General features: G+C 48.2%; 2 protein-coding genes across 5 annotated transcripts in view; one reads left to right on the top strand and one right to left on the bottom strand.

Moving 5' to 3' along the window:
* rg (A kinase anchor protein rugose) overlaps positions 1-23,009 on the bottom strand; it is a 336,839-nt gene that overhangs the window by 96,574 nt on the left and 217,256 nt on the right. The gene's annotated exons all lie outside the window — the stretch shown is intronic.
* On the top strand, positions 17,197-19,167 carry mab-21 (nucleotidyltransferase mab-21). Its single transcript, XM_075689215.1, has one exon. It carries the CDS (start codon positions 17,414-17,416, stop codon positions 18,509-18,511), a length of 1,098 nt encoding a protein of 365 aa, XP_075545330.1. The 5' UTR covers positions 17,197-17,413; the 3' UTR covers positions 18,512-19,167.

Here is a 23,009-nt window from a genome sequence, read left to right as displayed (position 1 = left end):
GAGGGTAAACAACATAATTCTCTGCGAAGCTTCGGCTTTTCTTTTTTCTTTCTTTCTTCTTTCGCATGCAGCGGAGGGCCTATGCGTGCAACGCACATATGACTCTGCAGTTGGCGTCCGCTCCTTGCACCGAGTTCGGCGCGAACGACAATGTTAACTGGTCGAATTTACAAGGCGGAAGCTTCCAAGGTTTATCACCCCCACCCCTCCCCGATGATTAGATAAGCGAAAATCTTGCGCCATATGTATAGCAATTACAAAGGCAGAAAATCACCGGCTTTTGTTTGTTAGAGATACAGCTATTATGCGATTAACATGCACATTCGGAGCTAAGCAACCCTTCAGAATGCTAGCAATGGTTTCGACATAACCTCCGTTCTTGTGGATATCGTTTGGCTATATGTTACACGTTTTGCTCAAATGGCAAGCGTATACATGCGCCATCTCCAGCTGTAGCACACGCCATACGCACACATCAATGTCAAATGCAGTGTCTACAGGCTTGCTCCATCGGCTTGTACAAAGCACGCGCCACTGCACACGATACGAGTATGTAACTATAGTAGAGCCTATACGATAAATAGTCCCGTCCCAACAAAATCAAATCAGGAACGCCCGTGTGGCACCTATGCACACGGCTAAAGGGCATGTCGTCTTAACGCGCGCCTTTACTATAGATACAGGTCTCTGCCTACATACAGCTCTTGCGTCGTGTCTCGCGAAGCGCAGGTGATTTTTTCTTTCGGTCAACGGCGTCACCTCAGCGACACCTCAGCGAGCTTGCATGCAATAGCACAATGTAGAGATTACCTTGCAATGGGCCAATTTATTTCGAACGGTACACTTCGCCTCCACGATCCTAATGAATGAATGCAATGGCACGATGCAACCAAGTACCTCCTTTTACGGCGAAGAGTCATCTTTGCCACGGAAAACGAGGAGAGCTGTAGGTGGCGGCGTGGCCGCGAAGTTGGCCCCACCGGATTATGGTTGGAGCGCGCGACTGACGCCGGAGTTACGAGGAGTATATATAGACGTCACGGTGCGGAGAGGATCACAAAACGAAACTTTGTCCACCGCCATCACGAAGATAGAAGCCAAGCCCAAAGGCAGCCGGACGCCCTAACCACCGGGCCACGGCGCAACCGGGCGAAGAGATTGCGCTATGCCAATCAGATCGTCTATAGCAAGTAAGAGTCGCAGAAATGTTTTGAGATAAATCAACAGCGGTCAGTGGGCCCCAAGTCGGCTCTTCGCCATTGTAGATGTCGCGAAGTGAGACAGAAATCCCTTTCCGAGAATTGTTTTTTTTTCCCCCTTAGTTCGCGTTCTCTCTCAATCTGATAACGAGGAACAGAGCTAGCGCACCACAGAAGGCAGGGACCGCACCCTCGAAGAAGAAGAAAAATGAAGCTCTCGCGTCGTCTTGTCTCGCGAAGCGCAGCTGGGCTTCTCTCTCGGTCAACCGCGTTTTCATCCCAGCCAACGCCGAGAGCATCCTCCGCACACACACACATATACATTCGTGTTCAGACCGCAGCATGCATTAAACATGCACGCGCCTCTGAACACCGATGGGAAGGAAGCTGGCGTGCAGAGGCTGCTGCCGCTTGTGGTGGTGTGGGTCGTGACGGTAGGGGGGGGGGGGGTGCACCGGCAGCAGCGGGGTTTTTTCGGAGAACGTCAGCGCACGCACGTGTACGCGGCAGCGCGCGAAGGCTTGAGCAGCGGTGTGCCACCACCCGACGATGCCAGCGCGCGCTGTCAAGTGCGGTCGCCTCTCCTTTGTGGTCGCGTGGCGCGCCGTCGCAACATCCGAGGCGCACGAGGGACACGCCCACCTGTGCGGGGCGAAGAAGGACAACACCAGCACCGGCTACCAGTTGCAGAGCATGTACATGGCGCGCGGGGATTAAAAAAAAGAAAGAGGCGACGTACGCAAATGCGCACGCCCCGCATGGAAGCTCCGCGGCTTGTCTAGACGCAACTTTTCTTTTTCTTCTTTTTGTCAATTGATATTTGCTGGATGTCACCGACTCTGCTGCTCGTAGATGCGCGTGTATGCATCGAGCTGTGCTTATTTTTTTTTTTTTTTTCGAAGTGTTCTCTGCAGGTTGAGGGAAGGTGTACAAAATAAGAAGCAGTGCGTAGGGAGTTAAAGAAGGCGAAGTGTCAAGGAGAGCGCTTTGTGCCACTTTGTGCACCGTGTAGGAGCTGTTCATGTATACAGCGAGAACAAATAGGGGTGACGGTGGTGAGAAAAGCGTGCCGCCTTTCTTTCGCGCGCGTTTCGGAAGGAATCACGAGGAGAAAAATTACAAACGATCAGTGAACACATGCAGGGTCGGAAGCTGCAAGGATTTGCAGTGCTTATACTTACTTGAACCGTGCAGAGAAAATCATGTATCGATGTTTAAGACAGGGCCATCGCCAGCTGATCAGGGACATAGTTGCGGCCTTGATAGTATAGCGCACGACTTATATATACATAAGAAAGGGCGCATACCTTTCCGTGGTGCTCGTCGAGGGTCAACTTATATGCGTTATCGCATCACAGGAATGGTGGACGACGATAAAGAAGACAGAAGTGATATAATTTGCGGTCTAGAAAAATGAGGAAAGAGAAATATATCGCTCTTAATTACGTGACAATGATTTGCTTAACGGGAGGTGCGATAAACGACACGTTTGGCGACGTGTGCTGACACATATTTTCGGCACTGGGTCCAGTTAGAGAACTATTAAACGCCCAATCTGAAAAGTCTCCACATGGGATTACCGCGACGTTCCGAAGAAGAATAATCGTTTCACGTACAGCTAAGCAAGGATACGGTGGGCGAAGCGGATGAAAAAGCGTAAAAACGTAAGCTCTTCTCGTCCGGAGTCGAGCACGACGCATCATCCGCAACACGCAGTGGCGCGCTGCATGGTGCGCGTGCCTCCGGTTTCGAGCGTTGAGAATCGATGGACGAGCGCGTCGTTTTCTTCTGTTTGTCTTAGGCTCGGCAAGACAGATCAGCAGGGAGGGAGTTTAAGAGGGGGGCGAGCGCCACGGAGGCCTTGACGCAACAAGAAGCTACTCGGCCCCGCAGGGTGGCAGCCAGGGTCACCGGCGAGCCAAAGTTTCCGCGCTCGGACACCAAGGCAGAAGGAGGAGAAGGAAGGCGCAATACGACGAGCCAGACCTGCGAGTCGTTTCTCCGCCTCGAAGAGAGTATCGAGCCGCCTTGCTTGGTTCGTTCGTTGCCTTCGAAGCGCCGCGTCGCCCAGTTGCGCAGCCAGCGCGCGCGCATCGGCGGCGGCAAGCAGCAGCAGAAGCGAACGGGAGTGAGCGAGTTCGAAGGCGACTCGGCGGCGGGGAATTCGTGCTCAGCGCATGCTGCCCCGGCGGAACGAGGGGTCAAGCGGACGGCTGGGGGGTATCGCTTTGGGGAAGGGGGGAGGCGAGCGAAGGGGGGGGGATCCAGTCGAGTGGGGTACCCGCAGCGATCGCGACGGGGGCTCTGCAAACATGGGCGTACTCCCGCTGAGCCCCCCTCTCGATCGGCTATACGGTGATGCCGGCCTCTGCAACCGTGCACTTCTCCCGGTCCGCGCGGACAGCGATCAGAGAGAGCGCGGGGCGCCTGGCTGGCAGTGTGTGTGCGTTAGCGTGCGCGTGCGTGCGTATGTGTGTGTACGTGGAGGGGCACCACAGAACAGTTTTGATAGCCGCGCTCCTGCGAGCCGATACAGAAAGGGAGAACGAGCGGGCGCGCGTGTGCGTGCGTGTCACGAGAGCATCTCGGCCAAGCTGGCAAGCGCACGCGTCACATAACGGGCTGCTAATTTGCCCCGCGAAGTGTCGCGTGGCGAGGGCCTTCTTGTTTGCGCCCTCGCCGCCGCCCTCCTGTCATTACAGCGCGCCGCTCGCATAGCGGTGCTGTTATTTCTGCTCTTCACGCGGCGCATGACGAGAAGGGAAGACGTTGCTGTAGGGTACGCTCAATCCGCACGGCCTTCCGCACGCGTGCTGAGGTGCGGAAGACTGCACGTGTCGCACAAATTTCGGTTTACGCTGTTCGTGCGGACCCAATGTAAAGTCAGTCATTTGGACATGTAACTTTTTCGAGGGTGGACACAAAGCTCCGAGCGAAGTTATGAACGCGGCTATATTGCATATATATGCCTTGGCAAAACTCCTACTTGTACAAGCGAGAATCTTCGAAGCGGCGATTAGATTAATTTCTCTGTCGAGTTGCGTTCGTACTTGGTTGCTATTGCTACGTCTGACAAGGCGTATAGTGCTGTGCAATGCTTGTGCGGTGCTTCCATTCACAAGGAATCCGGCTATTAAACGTCTGCACTGGAATAGCCGAGCAAGATAAGGAGGAGCAAATCAGCAAGGCAAGGGCATGGCTTCCCAAACCTGTTGGAGTTGGATAAATTGATCTCGAGCCTCTCATAATCGTATAGTACTGTGCAATGCTTGTGCGATGCTTCCACTCACAAGGAATCCGGCTATTAAACGTCTGCACTGGAACAGCCAAGAAAGATAAGGAGGAGCAAATCAGCAACACATGGGCATGGCTTCAGAAACCTGTTGGAGTTGGATACAATGACGTCGAGCCTCTCATAATTCCGGCCGTTACCTATATATGGACATCTCATGGAAAATGTGCAAGGGTTATAGTGCCTTAGGAGGCCAATTGACACTCGGCAAAACTTCAAGACAGCAAAATGAGCAGTGATTCTGTTCATGCTTCGACGATAGCGATGCACGAGTCTGGATCAACTGGCAAAATGTCGAACACTGTGTAGTTGCCACCGCCCCTCAGCTCGGATTCTTATACTCAACGTAAGTTTATTCAACACCGCGTCATTGGCTATCTGGAGACCGAAAATAAATAAATAAAAACACAATGCGGAGGCGTGATGCATATATGAACCACCATGATGATGACCATGTCTAGTGGCAACACATTTAAATCGGGGCGGCGACACAGTCATCCGGCTTCACCACATTTACCGCCATCCAGCATCCCGCACACCACCTATATCCTCTCTCCCTTCACCAAAACACAAATATTCACATTGTACAGATATCCTAAATTTTTTTTCCAGGAATACTCTATACGGCTCTCTTGGTTATCTCGACCGCTGACCGTTAAAGGTCCCATCGGCTTTGGATCCTAGCACTCATAATACAAGCGCCATATATCGTATAATGCGATGGCATGCGTGCGACCTGAGAGGCACGGGCGACAGTGCTCCCGCAATGAAAACATTAGTCCGATATATAATTGGAGGTCACAATAATCAAACCATGAACAAACCGGCATTTATACAGCCGGGTTTTTCCACGGTGTCCTCTGATGGAGGAACTCTCATTCCGTATACGTTCTCGAGCTATTAACTGAAGAACGAGCCATGCACACGATGAAAATGCTAAAAAGGGTGACAGACCAGTATTTCTTGAACTTGACTGTGTAACCACAATTTCTTTTTTTTTAATTTTGAGTAAGTACTGAAAAATTATACCATTGCCCTTTTAGTTTTTATAACAGCTCATCCTTACGAATGCTCCAATAAATATAACCAAGAAAAAAAATTACGTTCGCGGTAGAAATTGAACCTCCATTCAGTTCAGAATGGGGATGCTGTATTATTATAAGCCACATGGTGGCAGTGGTAGGGGTGTGTTGACCAAACTACGAGCGACTATCTGTAGGATTCTCCGTCACCTCGACGCCTTGATTCGAGCAAAAATGTTCGGCCGATACTATCATTATAGAGTCCTTTTTTTTTTCATCGAAAAAATATGCTATCAAGTACCGGTCGACCCTAGCTGACAGGCACATAATACGCAACCGTCAGAAAATACTTTCTTTACTCGACCTACAGGTCGAACTGTAAATGAAGAAGAAAAACAAGGAACACGGTGTTGCCTGCATTTATGAAGGTGCTCCTCTACTTTTAGTGAGAGCCTCAACTACACCCTGCCGCCTCACACGATGTGGCTTGCATTCATCCATCCACCGGATCGGCACAAAGTGTGATCATACATTTCGCAGAAGAGCCGCTCCGACATGCTGCGTTACAAATAAGAGAAGGCGAGTTATTTTATCTCTCACTATACTTCCTTTCAGTTAGTTAGCCAGTTTGGGCTTAATGGCACAAAGGCAACTAAGGCCATGCTGCGCCAGACACAAGACAAATGAAACGCAACGTTAGAGCAGGTAAACCTGCATTACATTATAGTTGGTGCAAATAACCAGTGTTTTCTAAAAAGTCGGAACAGGTTAGCAAATGGGACTCGGGGGTCATCTGTTAGAGGGTGTAATGGAGTGTGCAAATTATACAAGCTGTGTAAAAACCTCCGTCTCAGTGTGTCGATGTGTGGACATGTTATTAGGATGTGCATGACTGCAAGAGCTTCATTGCATTTTCGCAAGTTTGCGGGTTTTCTTTTCGGAGAAGGAAATTGTGCGTGAGATGTGTGTGTCCAATTCGAAGTCGACACAAGGTCACCTCGTATAGAACCGTTGCTGGTGACTGGATGATTTCCACTCGCCAATTACAGGTTTAATAAGATGTAGCTTGTAGCGTAAACGGTTGTCCCAATCGCGTTGCCATTTTGACGTCAAGGCCTTCCGAATCGCATTGACACTGTCTTTATATGGAAGTGCTGTACTTTGAATGTTTTTGTAAGCTGGGGGGCCATTGATGCGCATTTATCCGCTGCTTAGTTACCCAGTATCCCAACATGGCTTGGTACCCAGCAAAACCTAATTGATCTGCCATATTTGTTTGACGATAATGCGTTCAAAATATCGCCTAACAAGGGTTCACTTTGGGATTTCATGTGTAGAGCCTTCAGTACGCTTAATGAATCTGTGTATATGATAGTGTTTTAAAGTTTGTCAGCAATTATCTTTTGAACTACCGTCCATATTGCGTACACTTCGGCTGTGTAGACAGAGGCATGCTAAGATAGTCGAATACCTGTTTCACAATTTTCTGTTACGGCCCTACAACCACGTGTTTTTTTCGTTTTGGAGCCATCAGTATAAAATTCCATGTAATCTTTATACTTGTTTTGAAGAGCACAGAATTCTTGTATGATGTGTTCATGTGGTGTGTATCTTTTCTTTACATGTGTTAGTGTCCAGCCAGCTACCGGCGTGAAATCACACCACGGGGGCAAACGTTCTGGCTTTCTGGCAACCTGGAGGACTTCGCGGGGGATGTCATAATCCCGACAGTATTCCTCGTATCGCAGTATAAGCGGCCTAATCATGTTTGGTTTATTTGTATAATGTAAGCGTGAGCTGCACTGCGTGACGATGTTGTAGCATATGTGTTGTGGTGAGGATCGGATTCTGAGTATGTAGGAAAAAGTTAGTAGCGCTCTGCGATGCTGTAAAGGAGGCTCATTACATTCAACATGTAAGTTCTGGACAGGCGATGTTCTGTAAGCACCGCATGCCAGTCGTAGTCCTAGGTTATGAACTGGATCAAGTCGTCGGACGTAACATATTCTGGCTGAACCATATATGATGCTACCGTAGTCTAATATTCTACGCACCAAAGTGCGGTAGATGTGTAGCAGGCATTTACGGTCAGAGCCCCACCGTTTCAGGGAGAGGATATTTAGAATGTTAAGTGCATTGTTCGCTTTGATTTTAATACTATTGGTGTACGTGTGCGAGAAAGTTCAACTTTTTATCAAACAGAACACCCAGAAACTTGTGTTCTTGTTTTATCGGTAGTGTGGCTTCCTGTAGTTTAAGGATGGGATCTGGTTGTAGGCCTCTTATTTGCGTAAAGACAACACTAATAGTTTTTTCACTTGAGAAGCGAAAGCCGTTTTCAGATGTCCACTGCGTTAGTTTGTTTAATGTAATTTGAATTTGTCGTTCGCAAGTTGCCATGTTCGATGCCCGACACGCAATTTGTAGATCATCCACATATAAGGAATGCATTGCAGATGATGGAATTACATTATTGAGCGAGTTCATTTTCACGAGAAACAATGTTGTGCTTAATACGCATCCCCGAGGTACACCGTTTCTTGAATAAATACGCGAGACAGCACCGTTCCTAAACGCACTTGAAATGTTCGATCGGACATGAAATCAGCAAGACATTTAAGCATTCTACCGCGGATCCCTAAATCCGCTAAATCCCTTAAAATACCATACCTCCATGTTGTGTCGTACGCCTTTTCTAAATCAAAGAAACTACTTCCTTTCACTACCCTGGCATTGGTCAGCGGAATGGTCTAAAAGGGCTCAGCCGCTGGCTGTGCAAAAGGCAGAGAGCACAGCCTGCAGCATGTCAGGAAGAGGCGAACGAGTGGGGACGGACAAGCTGGCACGAGCTCTGCACTGAGAGGCTGCGCGTGCGGAAACATGTGAACTCTTCGCATGGCATAGTCGGAGACGCTCAGCTGCCTGCGGATGCTGGCGTGAGCGGAAAAGCACGATCTGCAGTGGAGTGAGGCTGTGTGCATACGTGTGTGGGTGAGAGGGTTGTCGGAAATGGGGGGGGGGGGAGGTTGAAATGTCGAGCGCAGAAAGAAGCGGAACGTTCCACTTTCTCGCGCAAAGGATTGGCACAGCAGCAAGGCAGTAATACGCCTTGTGGGCGTTTGCTATACTTGCAGCAAAGAAGAGGTGGGAACGAGGGGGGAGGGGGGGGGTCGGCTTATAGAAAGGGCTTGTAAATAGGCGTCGCTGGCAAACTTGGACGCTCCGCCCACCGAGATAGCACGTTCGTGCAAAAAAACTGCGGTAGGACGATCGCACGAGGGTTACCGGCCAACGGAAAAATTCTGAGCTAAGTAGGGTGGCGCGGTGCGTTTTTACTTTAAAAAATAATAATACTGAAGGATAGAGAGCAAGGGGTGGGGGTGGTTGTTGCGTAGGGGGGGAAGGGGCGTAGCGAACTACCCGCCCACCAGGTACACAACACTGCGACGACGCTTATGTGTGAAAGGAAAGCGTCACCGGCACTTGGGAGGCGGGGACGAGGATGCCAGCTGAGCCGGCAGTAGCAAACCTTGCATACATCCGAGCATCCCTAGGTTGACTGTCAGGTGGACATAAGCAGGCACCGCACCAGTGGAAATAATTTCCTCTGGCGAGGAGGTTCACGCTACAGACCAGAGGTTGGTATAACAGCCCTTTGTGTTAGCGACGTCGTGCGCTATGTACCCATGCAGCCATGTTCACGGCTCACGAACGCCTATCTCCAAGATAAGACAAGGGTTCACGCTCGTATAACAGTCGTAATTAACTCCACATCGAACGACGTTACCAGACGTTTGGGAGCCAGAAAGAAGCCGGTGATTCGGAGTTAGTAAACGATTTCACGCAATACGCTCGCTTCGCCACCAGATTGAGCGTATTAACAAAGTATAGACTACTTCCTGTCGACGGTGGCCGAAGACCCAAGTGATTTCGGCTAGCTGTACACTTGTGCGCCGTACACACAAGGGGCCACGATGCACTCAAACTCTTGTTTCAAAAATATATAATGTTGCATTGGAGTGGAAAATACGAGACTCCACACATACGCTCGAGATATCGCCTGACGGAGTTTTGACGTCGAGGGATACGCAGTACGCGGGGATGTATACCTGCAATCGCGTGATCGGGTGAGTTTTGTGACTGCTTGTCGCGCTCGAGAGATGACGCCGTAGTGAAGAAGAGCCTCTGGTTCCTATTCGAAAAAAGAGTTCTTAAGTTTACAACTGTACGTATACGTAAGAGAAGGCGCTGGCGAATTATATGTAGGACGTATTATATATGTTAGCGACGGTCGCCGGCCAGTGACAAAGAGCTCTTACAAAAGAAAAGCTGTTCGAATTCGCTCCCTCGTGCTTTTGTGGTCGATAGAAACGCGTAAGCCTCCCCAGGGAGCCGCGTATAGCATTTTTATCGCTTAGATGAAGCGCAGGACAGACAAGGGTTTTCTTGCACTGCCCGCTTTAAGCAGTGCTTTCATAGCTTGATGCTGTCTGTGACTTTCTCAACTGCTTGGCCATTTCGCTTGCGTTGTGGAGGCATGCAGCCTGACGCGATTGCCAAGGTTGAGTGCGGCAAGGCTGAAAGCATCTATGAGGTTGTATGTATACGGCGACATGTATAGGGTTTAAGTTGAGTGACAAGGCTGCAAGTATCAGCAAAGCATGGCACGAAAATACAGGGTGTTTCAGCGAATTCACTTTGAACAATCTTTAAGAGTTTCCTGTGGCAGATATCGTAATTCTAGTTCATGAGCTGGTCTACTCGAAGCGGCGGACAATACTTGCACAAAAAATTCAGATGTAAAATGACTAATTAATAAAAATTCATTAAGTTTTTAACTAATTACACTTATGGCCCACATTGCAATTTACAAATTCCAGCCGTGGAGTTCGCAAGGCGGATCCACTTGGAACGAATTTTCAAGATGACACCAGTTTCGAGATATAAATTCTCGAACTTCGCGGAGAAATGCATTGGCGTTCCAGTTAATTTGTTAACAAAACGTCGTTTCATGCACTGAAGTACACAAGTAACTGGAACGCCAATACACTTCGCAAATTTCGGGAATTTATATCTTGAAATTGGAATCGTCCTGAGAATTCGTTCCAAGCGGATCCGCCTTGAGAAGTCCGCTGTTAGAATTTGTAAATTGCAATATGGGATATGGGTCATGTGTGTATATATATATATATATATATATATATATATATATATATATATATATATATATATATATATATATATATCGGCGGTTCGACAGAGACAGAGGATGAAGGGCAAGCTGCTCCTGTTGATCTAATGCAAATAACCAGAGGCCGAAATCATAAAGCGTTTCGTTCGTATAAGTGCAGGCCGTTTGCCACTGGCTGCATTGGCTGGTCGCTTTCGATATGTCCAGTATCACGACTGGATAGCTTGTGCTCTTACGAAAAGAACAATTCTAGCGTAATAACTCTTCTTTATGAATACGGGTCCAATTCCCGAAGTTGTTCTTGACGGAAGTTGCACGGAGGGACATTGTAAAAAAGGGAGTTATACGAAAGGCAGTTGCAATCTAGGAATGAAGACGGTGTGGCCGACATGTATATAAAATGTAAGCATCATGATTGTACACTCCATATACGCTTTTATTCGTCATGGCGCCAGTCCAGCGTCGTCGCTTTGCAACCTTAACCGTCTGCTTTATATTACAACACATTATCACAAGACTGCGATGGTTGGTCGGTTAATTCGTGTTTAATGGCGCAAAGGCGACTATAAAGGCCATGCTGCGCCAGTCACAAGCAAAAGCAACGTTAAAACAGGTAAGCCTGCGTTGCATTATACTTGGTGTAAGTAACAAGTTGCCTCCAAAAAGTCGAACAAGCTAGTAAAATGGCACTAGCGAGTCATCTGCCAATAATAGGGCAGGGTGTAAAGGTATATGTAAATTATACAGGTTCAACACCGCGCGATGGGTATTCACACATGAACGATGAACACATGTGTGAACGATGTTCACACATGAACACATCGCTCATTTGAGCGCAAGGTCTGCGAAGAGCCCCGAGAGAAAGTATGGCGCATAGCGAAAGGAACAACGGCGGGTCCCATTACGGAATGAACCTGTGAACGACGAGTCGTACATTAACGAAGCGATGGACACGGAGGTTCACGCACACGACAACGCTTCTTACAACGTTGTCGCTAAATGTGCACGGAGGGTAACGCTGGTGCCACATAGCGTGAGTTGATTAAAACGCGTTCCGGCCGGGTGCCACATAAAGTGATGCATGTACCCCGTGTTCCGGGTCGAAAGATGACTCAAGTTTGCAAAATGCTCTGAGACCATAACTTGAGCAAGATGCAACAGTTACCCACGCCTTCCAAGCATACCACACGACACTACTTCTGTCCTCTTTGAAGGGATATAGGGACCGAGATAAACTCAACCCTCCAGTACCATTCGCATAACGTGTGTGTGGTGATACGATCTCGATCGAGTGAGGTGGGTCTTCACCGCAGGAATCAGGAAACGACGACGAAGCCGGGCATAGCGATGATGAAAAAAAAGAAAGTTGAAAAGATTGTATTCACTTCATTGGTACACGGTTGTGACTCTCATCCGAGAAGGGTTGACATACGGGCCAGTTGGTACATAGTTACAGGAGAAAGACCAGTCACAAAAGACAGAGGACAAGAAGAGATGTCCACACGTACCACAGCGACTGGACTATCAATTGAGTTTTATTAGAAACGGCATAGTCCTAGCAAGGGCAGCAGAGCATGCGCAACAGCAGCGTCACTAATCACAGAGCATTGAAGAGACAAGATTTGACATCTATCGTGACCGACCTAAAAAAGCAAATTCTTTTTTCAATTAAGCGCATCGAGGTTGTACTAATGCAGTCGTCACCTGATAAACTGAACAATGGGTAACAGCCACATTCGTTGCAATGGCGAGGCAAGTTTGCACCGTCATCGGACCCCTGCAGGGAAGAGTGGCGCTCACGCAGGCGGTCATTAATACATCGACCGCTTTGGCCTATGCAATATCTTTCGCATGTGAGAGGGAACTTATACACCACCCGTGCGACACATGCCGTGGAACGGTTTTCGTGCTGCGTTGTGCAAACGTGGTTCCTTGCCCTGCCTCGAGAAATGCGGGAGCACAGACCCGAAAGATTGCAAGGAGCGGAGAACACTACACTTACTCCCTGCTTGGCCGCAACCTTTTTGACGTTCCATGGCTCACTTTATGCACATATATACGGCATAACTTCGAGTTTTCTACGTTCAGTTGCCCCAACATCTGCCAGCTTCGTACGTTCTTTCTTAAGCCTCTGAAGCAGCGATTCGGCCACCGCGTTCAAAAGGGGCTGAGGGTACCCTGTGGCTTCCAAATGTTGGAATTGTATGTCAAAGCTACTTTTAATAGCCTGGTGACAGCTTTTTTCCCGGTGCATTGCCGGAACAATTCATTGCAATCCCCCCCCCCCTTTTTTTTATGCAATCTTTGAGTGTGCATAACCGAATGGTAAGAGAGCTTTCTTGCTTCTATAGGTGAAAAGATACTACGTACGAGTAGAAAGGAAGCATAGGGGCCCGACTGTTATTAGTCATATCATGAGAAGCCAACCAACAATGACACCAATGACAGCACAGGGGACATCATCTGCAGATCTTAACTAAAATAAAGAAACGATAAATAAAACGGAAGTTAAGGTGGATGAAAAACAACTTGCCGCAGGTGGGATACGAACCAATGTCTTCGCATTACGCGTGCGATGATTACCAACTGAGCTACCGTGGCGCCGCTTTCCCATTCACTTCCTTCCCAGCCCCAGTTGGCAGGATGACACCAGTTTCTAAATATTAATCGGCGAACTTTGCGAAGAAATACGTTGGCGGTCCAGTTACTTTTGTGCTTCAATGCATAGAACTGCGTTTTGTTAATAAATAAAGTGAGACGATAGTGCATTTTTACATCAAGTTTGATGGTGCATATATCGAAAATGTTGTCATCCACAGAATTTGTTCCAATTGGATGTTCCCTGCTATCTCCCAGGCTATAATTTATAATGCGCTGTAAAGTAATTAGCAAAAACATATTAAGTGAAATTTTGTTAATTATCCAATTATTCATTTTGACTTCTCGCCCAGATAATGTTCCCCTGTTTGGGCAATCCAGCTCAAAGATTATAAGTGCGTTATCTGCCACAGATAATTTTTTTTAATTACTGAAAGACTTCGCAGAAACACCCGGTGTATCTCTGAATATCGTGCCATCACCTGCTGCCACAGAGCTAAACCCAGACAATTATGGCAGACGTCTCACGAGAGCTCGCACCGTCAGTGATTCGAATACGTTCTGGCAGATGTAAGTAAATTTCTGGGCTCCCTATAATGAAGCAAGACAATATATCTCCGGTTGTTGTCTATACAACTTTTCGATTGAGTATATATAGATGCTTATCAGCGTTACCATACAAGAATGATATTGTTTGCGGTGGTGGAAAGCAATTTATGCTGAAAAAAAAAAGGCAACAATGTTCGCCACGAGGGCTCTTTATCACACAGCGAGTGAAACGTATTCCAAGCTCTTAATTCTATAGGCGCCGAGTGCCATCTGACCATAACGACAGGGACTTCTAGGGACGTGGCGATGACCCCGATCTGCATCTTCCTTTCAGTTCCATGGAGATAAAGTGCTTGCGAAAGCTGTTTTAAGTCGATGTGTGTAGGACTGTACAAGAGAAATACAGTGAGCAACCGTGATGAAGCGACACAGAAGCTTTTCACCCTGGTAGCGTTCAAAGAGGAAGCACGCTGTGTACACCACTGTATAAAAAATAAAAATAAACTCTAGAAAGCCCGAGCAACGAATTAGTAAAGAACACTATCCAAAGGAAGAAAAGGACCCCTCCAGATATAGCTTGTGCATTATGAATAGTCAGAAGCAGTCAGGAGTTGTGTGTAAATTTTTCAGGCTTTCTTCGATACACATGATATATTTCTCCTGACCCAGGCAGCTTACTGAATTTGTTGACGTGCCAAAAGAGGCAGGGGTGAAGTTTCCCGGATGTAAGGGTTCTGCACGAGCCACTGCTCGAAGTGTAGAACGCATACTTCTGCTTGCAAGGACAATCGCTTCCTCTTGGAGCGCACCGAATGATCATCTTATACGCTCCCTCACGTATAGGAAATTGTCGCTTCGTAAACAAAAGCTGCGGTGATACAGATCTGAAATTCTGTGTAACTGCTCGTAACGTGGAGCCCAGCTTTCTTCAGCAAGCAAGGTCAGTTGAATTTTCTTTAATCGTACTAATGTTCGATTTTTCTCGAGAGCTATACCTAAATAAAAAAAATTGCATATACCGTTTTTTTTTTTTTCTGCACTCTCCTCAAACATTTCGGCTCTTATACATGTTAACAGACATGTTTTCTTCTTTCTGCCATATAAACTGTGCGCAACGTCGAGACAGGTTTTCTACCCACGTACAGTGACTGCGGTGGTTGCCCATTTACCCCGAATAATATTATCCATAAATAAAATTGTGTGCAGTAAAACGTTGGTTAAATCCAACTGGATAAAACAATATTGTTCCCTTATACAATTACATTCCCTTATACTACAATGTATACTGACAACGAGCGCAGCTGTGGTACGTAGGGCATGTGCTTCAAGGTAATGATAAAATCTCGACAGGGTGAGGTGGGTCTTCACCGCAAGGATCAGGAAACGACGACGAAGCCAGGCATCGTGATGATGAAAAAGTAGAAAAGATTGTATTCACTTCATGGGTGCAGTTGTCAGATGGGAAGAGGACTACATGGAAGTGATTCTCAGCTGAGTCTCGAGCGGTTCTTATTGACACGTGGGCCAGCACGGCCCTAAATAACCTCTGGCGCTCCTGTCGTCGCTGCCGTCTTCTTCCGGAGCCTGTCTTTCCCTTTTGCCCATCCTTAGTGTCAGCTCGGTGAAAAGGGGTGACGTCGTCTTGACCTTTGGTTTCTGCTTCTATCCTTTTGTGTCAGCTCGTGGAAAACGAGGTGGCGTCGAATCAGAGGAGAGGGCAATTATGTTGACGTTGGGAAGCCCGTTTGAATGCTTCTCACACCTGACAGGTCGATCATAACATGTAACATGTAGGTCCGTATGCCAATATTACTTGACAACCTGTACGTGCAGAGAGGTCATTCACAAGCGCACCAGCCAGGAACTATACAACCTCTTCGATTTCTCTCTCTCCTTATTTTTTTTTTAAATTGTGGGCAATTTATAGTAGGTTCAAAGAAACGCACTCATATTTCGTGCGGGAAAAAAGAAAACTTGTTCGCCTGAGCGCCATTTGAATTCGGCTGATTTTAAAGCAAAGTATACATGATGTACGAGAAAAAAATCACACAAAAAAGAATCTTAATTCAGAGAAAGTGAAAATTCCGTGTCATTAACTTAGAAATATAGTACTTCCTTACGCACTCTTCTTCGCGATCGTAGGCCTCAACTTGATTTTTATGTGTGTATAGTGCGAGCAAAAAAGCAAATTGGGGCATTCCCGTGATTTTTAAAAACGAGAACTTCAGATTAATCCTAAGCTGCTCTGTTAACTATTCTAGGCAGTCTTGCGGCCAAACAATTAGCTGGAACATTTTTACATGCTACAACGATGAAATATTGGAAAACAATGATCTCAAAGCAATTTTGTCACGTGTTCGGCTGTAATTTCCACATTGAAGTGGTCCACCCAAAAATATGAAAAGTTGCGCATTTCATAAAAGACACCGACCAAGTTGTTTCAGAAAGCTTGTTCGGAGAAAGCTTGTTCGAGTGTAAAAACAACTTGAATTTGATCCTTAATCCATATACGGCGCCAATGAGTATAGCAGTGCTTCTTGGATGCAATACACGCCTTGGCGTGGCGGGAAACCTTATGTGCTGATCGAGAGCGTCTTTATCAGGGTGGCGTTGCAGAAGTGTCTACACTGCCGTCATAAGGAGCAGAAGGCCCCTGACAAGTGAACGAAGCGAAATAGTCGGGAGCACGAAGTACCTAATAAGCCATTTCAGCGAGCCGACGCTGTGCGGTAATAGCGTCACGACGTCCGCCAACCAACAGAAGCTTGGCTTCACTAAACCTCTTCTCATGGTGTACGACGGCAGTGTTCTATCTCTCTTTTTCGCCGTTCCTGCAAAGACAGCAGATGTTGTAGAAACGGGGATGCAATGCGGTCTTTGAATTCAATGCAGGCTGTTTCCGGTTATTATACGCGTGCACCGATGATGCTGATGCTGGCCCGCAATCAGAACGCGCCCGTTCTTGCTGCTCCTGCTCATTGGCAGACTTGGCGAATATGAATGCTGCATGCTGCCAGTGATCAACACGGAACCTTGGCATACGTCGACAGTTGACGCCGTATCACTTTTGAAGGAGCGACTGAAAGGGGCAAGGCCATTGACGAGACACGCGGTTGGCACGGATATCCCCAAGTAACAGACACAGCCAGCCCCAGGCAGCACTGACCAGCAGCCGGAGCCCTAGCCGAGGGCAGCGAACAGCAGAGCCCTATCGCGGCCGCGAAGTGGCGGCGGGAAGGCGTGCGAACCACGTCGCGCCGCGCTCAGCGCGCCAGGGGCAACGCCGGCCGTCCGGCGCGCGGCGCGGGCGGCGGAGGAGGAGGAGTGCGACCCCCGGCGGCTGTGCGCCAGCCACGGAGGCGGAGTCATGGGCGGAGCGGGCCGGTCGTTCGGGAGAGGCAGGCCTCGCCCGCGCCGAGATCGCTGCTGCCTCCCGCCGTCGCGTTCCATGTCGAAACGCAGCGCGACGAGCACGCCGGCCGGAGACGCACGAGAGGCAGCAGCAGCAGGAGCGTGAGTTCGTGGCTGCTTGCGGCCCCGCGGCCAGCAACACAGGAGCACCATGCTGGTTCCGTCGGACATGATGGGCGCCCAGTCCAAGCTCCTCTACCAGCTGAACAAGTTCTACGGCGAGCGCGTGCAGACGCGCAAGGCGGGCGTCGCCAAGACGCTGCGCGAGGTGTGCCGCGTCGTGCAGGACGTGCTCAAGGAGGTCGAGGTGCAGGAGCCGCGGTTCATCTCGTCGCTGAACGACTGCAACGGCCACTTCGAGGGCATGGAGGTAATATCGCCCACCGAGTTCGAGGCCGTGCTCTACCTGAACCAGATGGGCGTGTTCAACTTCGTGGACGACGGCACGCTGCCCGGCTGCGCCGTGCTCAAGCTGAGCGACGGCCGCAAGCGCTCCATGTCGCTCTGGGTGGAGTTCATCACCGCCTCCGGCTACCTCTCGGCGCGCAAGATCCGCTCGCGGTTCCAGACGCTCGTGGCGCAGGCGTGCGACAAGTGCAGCTACCGCGACAGCGTCAAGATGCTGGCCGACACGAGCGAGGTGCGGCTGCGGATCCGCGAGCGCTACGTGGTCCAGATCACGCCGGCATTCCGCTGCGCGGGACTCTGGCCCCGGTCGGCGGCCCACTGGCCCGTGGCGCACATACCGTGGCCGAACCCGAACCTGGTGGCCGAGGTGAAGGCCGAAGGGTTCGACCTGCTCTCCAAGGAGTGCGCCACCCTACAGGGCAAGCAGTCGTCCATGGAGGGCGACGCGTGGGTGCTATGCTTCCTCGACGCCGAGAACAGGCTCCTTTCCGGCGGCTGCCGCCGGCGCTGCCTGAGCGTGCTCAAGACTCTGCGCGACCGGCACCTGGACCTGCCGGGAAACCCGGTGTCCGCGTACCACCTCAAGACGCTGCTGCTCTACGAGTGCGAGAAGCACCCGCGCGAACTCGAGTGGGACGACGCGTGCCTCGGCGACCGGCTCAACGGCATCCTGCTGCAGCTCATCTCGTGCCTGCAGTGCCGCCGCTGCCCGCACTACTTCCTGCCCCACCTGGACCTCTTCAAGGGAAAGTCGGCCGGAGCGCTGGAGAACGCGGCCAAGCAGACGTGGAGGCTCACGCGCGAGCTGCTCACGAATCCCAGGTCGCTGGAGAAGCTCTGAACTGACGCTGCTGATATAAAGTGTACATTCAGGCGGCGCCGCATAGCGCCGTCGAATGAAGAGCCTGTGATCGTGCAACCCACCACTCCCCTGGTCAGCGCGCTCCCCACGGTGCGCCACTCAGGACTGTCTCCAACCTGCCGGACGCAGCGGTCCCCGACCGGTTTCGCGTTCTCAGACCCAAGCGCGGTGTCCGTGTGTCCCGGAGTGCGATGACCATACGGTTTCGTGTTGTTCAACGCAGTGTCTCCGCGTGTCCGCGGGTGGGCCATTAAAATGGAACGGTGGCCGTAGCGCGGCGTCAAGCGGCGCTGTGTGCGTGTGCTCCCCACCTCGCGACCAGCGAAACGGCAACGAATGGACCAAGACGACTGCAGGAAGGACATCGCGCTCTGTTCCAACCTTCAGAGTAGTCGCTCCGCACGCCCGCTGTAGGTATTTATTGTCGAAGTCGCATCCCTGTGCTATAGATGTATGTATAAACGTGGTCTCTCACCAGGCTAGTCCCGATAAGGCTCGATAGTTTTACCATGGTCACCGAGAGAGGCCGCATGTGTATACGCTGACTGTCTGTGTGTGACATTTCTGAGCTGTCCTCGATTTATACTTTTCGAAGACTGTCGTTCTTAGCAAAAATAAACGCAAGGACGATGCCATGCAATAGACGAGTCACTGCAGTGGGATATGTCCTTAATGATGTTACGACAGATGCTAGCGGCCGGACAGACTACGCAAGCACTGAAAACAAATCAAGAGTGAATCTAACATTTAGTTTTAAACGACTAATAGCATTGTCGTAGGCCGAAATATATGATGTAATTTATCCTATCCAGCCTTGCAATACTCTAGGAATAACTGCTGTTCCAGAAACAATTTGATGCGAAAATTCCTATAGTTCGTAGGCGCAGACAGCATGCACAGCTAGCTCAGTGTAACGTTGAACCTATTCTACATTGCAGAAAAACTACTTATAGAGCAATGCAGACAAATATACTAATTTGTATTCACCTTAAGTACATCGCCAGAAGAAGAAAAAAAAAACGTGCTTTTAGTTTACCATGCAGAAATCGGCAACGAAAAATGTTGGCCTTTCACTTACGACGAAACAAGAGCGAGACTGCAGCAGCAGCTATGGCTGCCACGCATCATTACACTTACATCTGTCGTAGCAGTGCGCTGTATAGATATACCGTCTAAACAATATGTAGTTCAACACCTGAGGCTATAGCTGGGCATGTTTACACCTGATACCGGTCAATCGTTTATCACTTGGCTTGTCCAGGCCGTCGACCTATACAAGCTGCCGAGAGCCTGTCAGTCACAGTCTAACATACTCAGAGCCCGTGTACTTACTTATACCAACACTGTCTGGATATATATATACAGCCGCTTCGCGACATGACAGCGTCATGTATGGGAATAGAAAATAGAACAGTGCGTCGCAGGCATGAAGCTCACGCGACAACCTTCCAATTTAGATGTGTCATTGTTTCGATGCGTATAGTATGTGCGAAGACTAATTTTCGTTGAACAAGAGGGACAAGGTGACTTCTTTCGTGTGTATATATATATATATATATATATATATATATATATATATATATATATATATATATATATATATATATATATATATATATATACACACACACACACACACACGTCTGGGAGGGTCACCCCTCTGAACGAGTTAATTGTAACTGAAGGCTTGGAGCTTTAAAATTGCCGTATATTATTAGCATTTCGCGCTCGACCTACTTACGTCAATTGTGCACTCAGGCCAAACTGCGTTCGCATGCGGGTGAACAGCGCAGCTGTTTTCCCGTTTAGCGAACTCTTTCGGAAGAAACAAGCATGCGAGTATGTCGCGTCTCCTTCAGAACGAACAATGAATGAATTACACAAACTTCACAGAATAACAAAAGTGGCGTCACAGCTTCTGGCCGAAACAGCATACTCCCTCCCGTTCATCTTCTGTTGCCTGTATTTCTGTTCACCTTCATGCCTGTTATTCGTTACTGCAGGATGTACAGCCGCGTTCATTGGTGCCATGGTATACAGCTCATTAAGCTAGAACGTGAATATTTTGTCCGACCACGTCTCTCTTGTCGTGCAAGCGTGCGTTCAAAGGCTAGGGAAAACAAAAGTGTGCAACAGCTTTTATTCTTTGTTGTCTTTACATGTATTTGTCGTGTTGGCATCTTTCAGACTTGTTGTGAAGAAAAAAAGAAACGCGAGAAAAAGAAATACTATATATAATGAAAAATAAAACTTGCTAGAATACGAATCCTCTGTTTTCATACGTCTGTGCCTTTTTAATTCCCATCACAAGCGCTTGTATCTTCGCGCTCGTGAATTTCACGAAGCGCATGCAGGCAAGGCAATAGGCCGTATATAATATCGACCGATCACTCACCGGGATGTCAATATCAGTGTGCGCCGATAGGTTATACATATGCACGCGGAAGCGGATGTGACAAATCAAATGATACAGTTCCCGTGCCAAGGTTATTAGCGTTGGAGTGACGGGTACAAGTGGCTCCTGTGAGTCATCGCGATATAGACGTGATGACATGCGAAAGTGAATGTATATATGCCTCTAAAGCGATATAGATAAAAAAAATACGGGTTCACCGCGAGCGAACTTACTACGATGGGCTTCGTATCAAGCGCAGAGTTCCGCACAGTGCATGTGTCGATGTTTGTCTGCACGATGCGACGGGAGAGACAGAGGTCATTCCACGCCATTTAGAGAAGCATTGCGGGGCTCCACGGTCGATAACGTTTACGTTGCCGCGTTCCCAACGTATGCGATTCAATGTGAAAGCCATGGCATGCAGCCACAGTCGGGCGCACATGCATGCACGAGAACCGATCTCTCAGTACGAAAATCTGAACATTAGGAGAAACTCATGGAGAAATAGAGAAACGAAGAAGAAAGCGTCACCCACGGGGGAAGGATATAACGATGCAACTCTGCGGCATTTTCTATTTATATGCAGCCTCAACAGTCAACGAATAGTCAGCGAATTGCCAGGGTAAACTTCATCAAGGGACTTTGACTAAGTCAAATGCCTCGTCTCTATTTTAGCCCGGGGAGAATATATATATATATATATATATATATATATATATATATATATATATATATATATATATATATATATATATATATATGTGTGTGTGTATATATATACCTCTATTTGTCGCCATACTTCTGAAGAAGTACTGCGTTGTTCAATCATTCGCTGAGACACTTGGAAACATTAATACGAAAGGGTTTGGGGGGGGGGGGGGGGAGCAGCCTCTTTACCATGTCGTAGAGCTGAAGCGCGACGGGTGGAAGCGACTGTGACATTCCTGATACGTGGTCACGTGCGCGAGCTATACTGATGCTACATTTATTTATGACTGTCACGACAAATGCACCAGAAAGCCACAGAGACCAGAGTCATATGCCAAGCGAAATTTGTAACTATATAGTAACTTTTTCTTATAGGGCCCATATTGCACATTATCTGTGTACGTTTCAGGGCTGACCGAGGCAAGAGCGATAAAAATTTTGAAATAGACGTTTTCTCGGAGAATCGTGAAAGAAAGCATACAACGCTTGTTACAGCTATATAGCTAGATTACAGTATACGTAGACGTCCCTCACAAAGAAAACATTCCAAGTGCAAGCCAAAATCAAGTTACGTGCCGTCCCAAAGAACGTAATATTCAACATAGAAGTAAGAAATGCCTCCATGGAACTTGCTATTCTAATGAAGAGCAATAACTAAGCGCTAAGGACGAAGCAAAATTCATATAGATATATTCAATCTCGTGTATAATTACGGTTAATACACTTTATGCGTAAGATTTATGAGGCTACCTCATCGCCTGGGTATGCATATATACATAGTGCAACAAAGTATAGCGCACTGGTAGAAGGCGAATGTATGCAAATGAACTGTGTGCTGAAGTGGACGGGAGAGGGGGGGTGTAGTGAATTCAACTTGGAAGCCCTCACGCCTACAGCTTCTCGCTACGGTCGTCTATTCATAATATAAAATAGAGCGCTTAGATCCCTCGCTGCTAAAATTATTAAAACATAACGCGTAGAATTACACATTATAATAACAATGCACATTTACGTACAGAGTGTGTGCAGGCGTCTAGAGGCGCAAGAACCTATAATCAGACACGATTTACACTGTCGTGAATGAATCAGCTTAATAGAGATAACATGAGCACAATATTTGGACAAGCACTTTTAATATACGAGTTTTCATTGGCTTGCATGCGATGCATATAACAGAACATGTCGTGTTCAGTTTAAACTGTACGGCAAAATTAAGGTTGACTACAAAACACAACCGGCAATTGTACAGTGGCATCAACAACGCGATTTCCTCTGTCTCCAGCTGTAAACAGCTCCTTTCAATAGCATTTCGATCCATAGCCAAATGCCACGCAGCCAAAATTTTCAGTAGCAACGACGCTGGATGAGGCTCCA

Source organism: Dermacentor variabilis, chromosome 4 (assembly GCF_050947875.1).
Source record: "Dermacentor variabilis isolate Ectoservices chromosome 4, ASM5094787v1, whole genome shotgun sequence".
NCBI lineage: Eukaryota > Metazoa > Arthropoda > Arachnida > Ixodida > Ixodidae > Dermacentor > Dermacentor variabilis.
The sequence above is the reverse complement of the archived record's forward strand: the minus strand, read 5'-3'. Positions and strand labels throughout refer to the sequence as shown.

What these genes read in the sequence shown, in the direction of transcription:
- mab-21 (XM_075689215.1), top strand. Translation starts at nt 17,414, where the DNA reads ATGCTGGTTCCGTCGGACATGATGGGCGCCCAGTCCAAGCTCCTCTAC.